The sequence below is a fragment of the Gossypium hirsutum genome, chromosome D09 (assembly GCF_007990345.1).
Source record: "Gossypium hirsutum isolate 1008001.06 chromosome D09, Gossypium_hirsutum_v2.1, whole genome shotgun sequence".
Taxonomy (NCBI): Eukaryota; Viridiplantae; Streptophyta; class Magnoliopsida; order Malvales; family Malvaceae; genus Gossypium; species Gossypium hirsutum.
This window is the reverse complement of record NC_053445.1, coordinates 28,252,849-28,261,074: the sequence shown is the minus strand read 5'-3', so window position 1 is coordinate 28,261,074 and position 8,226 is coordinate 28,252,849. Positions and strand designations below refer to the sequence as shown.

Sequence of the window (8,226 nt, the reverse complement as noted above, 5' to 3'; positions counted from 1 at the left end):
TATTATTAGTATTATATTATTATTATTATGTATTAGTATATTTTTATTATGTACGCTTATACATGTATATATATTTTCATATTTAATATTTTATTTCATTTTTTTCTAATATTTTATTATAATTTATATATATATACATATACATATTCTTTATTTATTTTAAGTATATATTTTTATATTTCATATTTTCTACAGGCATATATATACTTATATATTTACATATTTTAATTCATATACTTATAAATGTATGTACATACTTACGTTATTTTATTTTTATAATATACATATTTATATTTTTTTGTCTTTACGTAATATATATACATACATGCGCATGTTATTTATATATATGTAATTATGTTTTCATATTTTATAATTCTTGTACATACACATATATATATATGTATAGACATACATATTTTCATTATATATATACCTACATAGTTTTTTTTTGTATTTTAAATCTTTTAAAATTCATACATGCGTTTTTAAAACTTTTATAATTTTATTCATTTCTTTATTATTATTATTGTTTTACTTTATGTTTATCTATTTATTTATGTGTCCATTATTATTTTTTTTAAAAAATGTTTTAGTTTTTTTTATTTTGTTTATTTACTTGTTATTGTATATAATTGATTTTTATATATTTATTTTTGTTATCTTCGCTCGTATTATTTTTACTCGCATTATCGTAATTGTTATTCCGTCACATCAATTTTTACCCGAATTCGTAAAAAAGGAAAATTTTGGAAACAAAAGCAATACTCGATACTTGGGATCTTCGAGAGAATTGGGCCCTAACGTGCTGGGTTCTAATTTTCTGTTGAATCTAAATGCTCGAGAATGCTCTCTAATAAAAAACATAAATAAAAACTCATTATCGGGATTTCAATATGTTGTGTCCTAACGCATTGGATATGACACGTGGTTTTCTCGATATGAGGATTTTTCGAAAGTAAAGGCATATTCCGTATTTAGAAAATTCGAGAAAATCATGCCCTAACTTACTGAGATTCGATTTTTCTCGTTGGTTTTAAGTAATCGAATATCCTTTTAAAATTAAAATAAATGAGGTTTAAATAAAAAATAAAAGGAAAGCTTACTCTCAAAAAATACAAGGTGTCGTGTCCTAACTTACTGGATGTGACATCTTGTTAATTCGAGATAAGAAGGCATTTTTCATTTTGACTTATCCAAGTAATTTTTTTTTAAAAAAAATAACGCAATATAAAGAAGGATCTTATTTTTAAATTCTTTTCGAGTTTTTAATTTTCGACATAAAGACATTAAATAATCAACTAAGGTACCAATTTTGGGCGTGTCGAGGGTGCTAATCCTTCCTCGTGCGTAACCGACTCCCGAACCTTTTTCTGAATTTCGTAGACCAAAATCGTTGTTTTCATAAAATTAAATCATTTATTAAAAAACAACCACTTTTTGAGGTGACCCGATCACACCTCATCAAAAAAAGGATTGGTGGCGACTCCCGTTTTCATTCTTTTTTTCAAAATCTAAGTCGACCCCGTTTCCATCCAAAAAATGGTGTGAACATAGATAATTTTCGAATCTCTTCCATCAACTTATTACTCGTTAGAAGTTTTGATATAAAAATTAAATTTTTACAATTCAAAGAGTTTAATTATTTGACGAAAATCCTTTTAATTAAAAAATAAGAAAATAATTAAAATAAACTCGAATCTAAGGAGGATAGGGAAGCGTATGGCAAGGAGTTCATTCACATCTGTGATCTTTGTACACTCCATATATTATTTTGGACCCACCAAAATCCAATCCCCCTCTTACGGTGAAAATTGTGAAATCACCAAAAGCCTCAAATTTTTTTTATTTATTTTCTTGTTCATACAAAGCCAATACCAAAGCCAAAAGCCAAAGCTCAAGCCAAGCCTAAACCCCATTTTACAAAAAAAAAAAACAAAAATCACTCTATCTTCTTTCTGGTAAAATTTCAACATATATAAATATATCAATAAATAAAGATCCAAAAGATAGAGTGAAGCTTTGCTTTGCTTTGCCTGCTGTTGCCGTTGCCATTGCCATTGCCATTGCCATTGCCGGCACTCTCTCTTTCTTGCCTTTTAGCAGAGTCTTTGCTTTGCTTATTAACATATATTCTCTTTCTTCTTCTTCTTCTCCGGCTCTCATTCTTTCTTCTTCTGTTAAACAAACCCATATACTAAGTCTTTTTTGGGATTTGTTGTAAATTTCTATCATTTCTTCTGTTTTTTCTTCAGATCTGTTACCAACCCTTTTTTTTCCTCTTTCATTCTCGTTGTTTTTGTTTGTGTATTTGAGATTAGAAAAGAACAAAAAAAATGAGTAAAGAAGAGTTTATGAAGATCCAAGTATTTTCTCTCTCTTTTTCTCTCTCATTTTTTGTTTCTCTATTTTTTTTTGGTTAAAGATTATACCTTTACTTCGTTTCTACTCAAAAAATCTTTTTTTTTTTGCTTGTTTGCAGACTTGTGTCCTCAAGGTTAACATACACTGTGATGGATGTAAGCACAAAGTGAAGAAAATCTTACAAAAGATTGAAGGTATTTCTTCATTTTTTGGGACATTAATTTGTTTTCATGTTTCAGACTTTAAAGTTGAGTTTTTTGGGTTTTATTTTTGTTTTGTCAGGGGTTTTTAAGACTACCATAGATTCTGAGCAAGGTAAGGTAACAGTGTTGGGAAATGTAGATCCTAATGTTCTAATAAGAAAGCTTGCAAAATCAGGGAAGCATGCAGAGCCTTGGGGTTCTGCAAAAGCTAACAACAATCAAGCTCATCTTGCCAACCAGTTCAAGAACATGCAGATGCTTGATAATGGCAACAAAGGTGGAAACAACAACAACAAGAACAACAACCAAAACAACAACAAGGGTGGTCAGAAAGGGAACAACAACAACAATAACCAGCCGAAAGGTGGTCAGCCGACACCTCAACAGTTGCACCAGCATCTTCAACAGGTTCAACAAATGAAAGGGTTCCAAGATCTGAAGCTGCCTCAGTTGAAGGACATGAAAATGGGTCCTAATCCCAACCAACTCCAAAACAACAAAGCTGTCAAGTTTGCTGAAGAGGAAGATTTCAGTGATGATGATTATGATGATGATGACTTGGATAATGATTGTGATCTTGATGATGATGATTTTGATGATGGCGATGAGTTGGATGATCCTCGTCATCCATTTCACAAGATGAAGGCTATGATGGGGAATAATGCTCCTCCTAAAGGAATGCCCAACAACATGGTGATGTTGAATGGCATGATGAATGGTAATCTTCCTCAGCTTATGAATCCCCAAAAGGGTCCTCAAAATGCTGCTCCTAATGGTGGGGGTAATGGTAAGAAAGGTGGTAACGGTGGGGGTGGTGGTATGCCTGTTGGTGGTGGTAACAATGAGGGTAAAAATGGGAATGGAGGTAAGAAAGGTGGTGGTGCTGGAGGGAATCCTAACGGGGGGAATCCATATCAAGGTGGCGGTGGTAAAAACGGTGGTAAAAATGGCGGTGGTTTACCTCAGGAGCTGCAGAAGAATGGTGGTAACAACGGTGGTGGAAACGGTGGCAAAAAGGGAGCTCCCAACGGTGTTTCCGATGGGTTCCCTACCATGGGTGGCGGCGCTAATGGAGGGAACATGAGTCAACAACAAAGGGCTGCTGCCATGAACATGGCAATGGGCCAAATGGGGAGCTTACCCCAAATGGGTAACATCCCAGCAGTGCAAGGGTTACCGGCAGCAGCCATGAACGGCGGCGGCGGCGGCGGAGGGTACTTCCAAGGAGCGGGTCCGGATGTAATGCCGGGTAACCCATACCATCAACAACAACAACAACAACAGTATTTGGCAGCAATGATGAACCAACAACGTGCAATGGGAGGAGGAAATGAGAGGTTTCAGCCCATGATGCATGCTAGGCCACCCGCAGCTGTGAATTACATGCCACCATACCCATATCAATATCCATACCCGTATCCATATCCCCAACCTCAACCTCAACCTCAACCTCAACCCGACCCTTATACCCACTTCTTTAGTGATGAGAATACCTCAAGCTGCAATGTTATGTGAAGATGATGATGATTTGGATTTTCATTTTACCCCCTAAAAAAAGTTCAAGTTTGATGCCATAATATACTTGAAAATGTTTTTTTTTTAATTTTAGGTTTTATCTTTTCTTTTTTTTAATTTTATGTTGGATTAGGGGTTAAATTATGATATAGATAATATTTTTGTTGAAGGTTTTAGGGGAGGATGATAAATGTTGTAAGTGGAAAGTCAGTGGTGTGGCTTTCCCTTTTTTTATGAGAATGTTGTTGATATTATATAAATTATATGTAGCAATACAAATAAGATTAGCACAAATAAATATTTGTTCTGCTTCTCTCTCTCTCTCTCTCTCTCTCTCTCTCTCTCTCTCATACACACACACACACAATAGCAATATTAAATTAAGGTGCAAATAAAAAATATATATAAAGGGTAAATAAAAAATGAAATAAATATGTAAAACAATGATAAAAGAGTCATGTGATAGTGTGGGACAGAGTGAGTGCGGTGGGAGAAATTGGGACCCACCAGTCTTGAATACCGTGTTTTTATTGGCAATTTTGTCCCTACTCTCTCTCATTCCTAATAATGATTATAATTAGGTAACCGCTTTAACTTTTTAACCCTTTTTAACTTTTACATTCTCATTTTCACTTTTCACTTTTCACTTCTACAAAAACCTTTGGTAAAGATTTCCCTTGTTTGTTTCTTTTAACTTCTTTTCTATATATAAAAAACAAAATCCATTTCAATTTATATTGCTGCAAATCATTCGGTCCTTGAGTTTTTTCTCTTTAAATCATAAAAATAATTTTAAGTTATTTCATTAATTTAAATATACATATTTAATTTATAACAAAAATAAATTATATTAAAATAAAAATTTCAATTTAGGAAAAAAAGAATGGAAGCAGTTCCTTCCATGCTATGGACATTGTGTAGGATTTCTTTGGAAAGTCTTCGAGCTTTTCTATCAATTCGATTTGAACTTGTGGATAGGTAGAATTAACAAGGAGCGTATGGCAGTGATGATGACGGTTTATCGTGAATTGGGATGGAGAGCCACTATTTTTGGTGAGAATGAAGAGGGTTTTTATGATAGAATTGGTTTAGGAAGAAAGTTCTTAAGTGTTCTAGGTGTATATTTGATAATCTCTTTAAGTGTTATGATTGGGCTTATATATGGGAGAAAAGAAAGGTCACACGTCTTGAGCTTGTTGGAGGCAGAGACCTATATTGTCACCTTATAATGGCGGTGATGTGACCTTCTAGGTAGATGATACAATATCTTACGATGGCTGAGTAATAAATGGGCCTAAGGCTCCATGCACACCTGGTGATGGTTTAGCGAGAGTTCGTCACAGTGTTGCTTGATGCTTAAGGTTTGCTTGATGTGAGGTTTGCCTAAAGGAGACACGTGGATGGTATGAAGTTTGCTTATTGAGGACACGTGTAGGGGATTCACGAAGGTGGTATAATAATTGCCCCTCAGACGAGGGAGGTTATATAGTGACCTTCTTGAGTTTGTTGAGAAATGAGGTTTGTCAAGTCTATTGAAGGGGTAAGTTCATTGATGTGAGCTAGGATTGAATTGAGTTTTGTGTAATTCCATGTAATGTTGAAAATTAATAGCTTGTAAAACTAATAACTTAAGAATTCCAAAAATTTGAAATTCAAATTTCCATTTAAAATAGGCTCTAAATGTTGACGCGGTGAAGAAGTTTTGGGAGTGTGCATTAGAATGGCGACACGTTTGTTGAGTAATCGAGGTAATCAATAGTGCTGGTGCAAATAAGTTATGTCTCTCCATGAGTGGATAATTTGTTCTATTTGTTGGAAGTTGCATGTGAGTGTTAAACGTGTTTGCTCTACTGCTACACGTGTTTGCTTTGTTGTCACGCACTAAGTGTGACTGAAGGGTCTCTTCTTTTTTTAAATAGGAAAAGTTAGGGATTATTTCTCTTACTTTTGTTTTGCTACTTGTTTGCCTTGTGAGAGCTCTCTAAATCCTTTCTATTTCTTCTGAGTTCATCTTCACTTTTGATCTATCTCCATCTTTATTTTTTTGGTTTATCTAAATTTCTAAATTCTTCTACTTTCAACAATCAAAGTTTTAAGGTTAGTAGGTTTGCTTTGCTTCTTCTTGTCTATCTCCTTTATCTATTTTTCTTTGCCTTTTGTATTGTTTCTTTTATACTTTATAAGCTATGACACTTAAGAGACTTGAAGATGTTAGTACTAAGAAAGATGAGTTTGAGTGTAATGTGGGCTCCCAAGCTGCCCAATACAAATTAAATATTGATCCAAAGCCCTCAACTCAAAAATCCATATTAAACTTGTTTAGAAATTCTTGCTTGACAAGCTTCACTAAAACGACTATAACTTGATCTCTTAAACTTGGATTGACGTGTTTCAAAGTGATTTGTGAAGCTAAGAGATAGGTCTTCGATTTATAAACAGGCAACTCAACCCAAAAATTTGGCACAAGTTGCTTGCTTTTCCAGACTAATACTCAAATGAGTTTACCCTTTCTAGGTTCGTATCAATATATCAAAAGGAATATGCTAAATAATTGGTGGCTTGATGTATGCTATGAATAATGTTAGGTTTGATATTGCATGTGCTATTGGATTCTTGAGTAGATGCATTAGTAATTCTAGTATAGAACATTGGAATGAAATTAATAGATGTTTGAGATAAGAAGATTATGGATTGCATTATAACTATACAACTCTTTTTTAAGAATGCTATAATGATGTAAATTATGCATATGATAAAGTGAACTCTAAACCTAATAATGGTTCATTATTTACATTAGGTGGTGCAATAGTTGCTTGCTCATTTAAAAAGTAATCATGTATTGTATTTCATTTATAGAATATGAGATGATTTCTATGTCATTAGAAAGTAAAATATGTTATGGACAAAAAGACTTCTAAAATGCATTTCATTGTTAGAAACTCTTAAAGGACCAATCACTTTGTATCGTGATAACAACTATATATAACATTAAAAATGAAAGAATCTCAAGCAGTAGTAATCAAATTCCTATGAGATACAATCTCATAAGAGATGTTGCAAGAAAAAGGTAAAATAGTGCTTGAGTATTTACCTACTAGTTTGATGTTGGTTGACCCTCTTATTAAGCCATTATCTAGTGGAAAGATCAATAAGGCCACGAAAAGTATGAGACTACTACCAGTTCATAAGGATAATCTTGTTTAAACCATACTTTATAATATTTATGTCGAATAAATATATATTTTTATTAATAAAAAATCATATGCGTCAGAGTTCACAGATACTTTGAATATGTCAACGAGGTTGACAATTGAAGTGTATCAAATGCTTTTTAACTAGTGGGGGCAAAAATTATTCCAGTAAAGTATTATACTTGGTTGATGCGCTACATTTCAAAATGAAGTAGGTTGGATTTATATCCCTTAATTGGACTCATAACTTATATTCAAATAAGTGAAGTGAGAAAAAGGCTGTGAACACTTTTGATGAGCTCGCCTTTCAAGTAGAGAAGTCAAAGGTTGTTTTTTATGGATTGATTGGTAGAATCTTGAATTACTTACTACATACAGGATGTAGTGCATGACCCTTTAACACGTTGTATTAGAATGACTTTGGTACGAAAGTATTATGTTATGTTTTACTTTCATTTTAAATGTTCAAGCTATGGTAACATTTGATTATGTATAACTTAGATATCTATAGATAAATCTGTGTTTTATTTGAAACTAAGAAAGATTCATGGCATATAATATCACGTATATAAGTATTTTTAAACAACCCTTAATAAATATTTATGTAACAACCCGTTTGTAGTGATACCATAAACTATAGTTTCAGAACCCCATTTTCCTAAAATTGAGTTAGTAAGTATTCTTTATTAATATTTGTTAGTATATTATAGTATTATATTAAATTTTGGTTCGAAAATTTGGTTGATTGAATGGTTAATTAGAGTACAAGGACTAAAACGTAAAAACTGTAAAAGTTAATTGATATTGATTTTTATTTGTTAAAAGGCTTGATTAGTAATTGTTTAAAGTTCTATATGGAAAATAAGCCATTTTTATGGTTAGTGGCCAATTAGTATATAGTTATTCAGTTTTTATAAAAACACTTTTAATTAAATTAAGTTAAAATAATAAAAAAA

General features: G+C 32.5%; 1 protein-coding gene across 1 annotated transcript; it reads left to right on the top strand.

The window, feature by feature from the left end:
- The first annotated feature begins 1,861 nt into the window (after positions 1 to 1,861).
- Positions 1,862 to 4,392, top strand: LOC107891965 (heavy metal-associated isoprenylated plant protein 32). Its single transcript, XM_016816900.2, has 3 exons — positions 1,862 to 2,363; positions 2,480 to 2,555; positions 2,644 to 4,392. The coding sequence occupies exons 1-3, from the start codon at positions 2,334 to 2,336 to the stop codon at positions 4,077 to 4,079; spliced, it is 1,542 nt and encodes a 513-aa protein (XP_016672389.1). The 5' UTR covers positions 1,862 to 2,333; the 3' UTR covers positions 4,080 to 4,392.
- Positions 4,393 to 8,226: the final 3,834 nt, after the last annotated feature.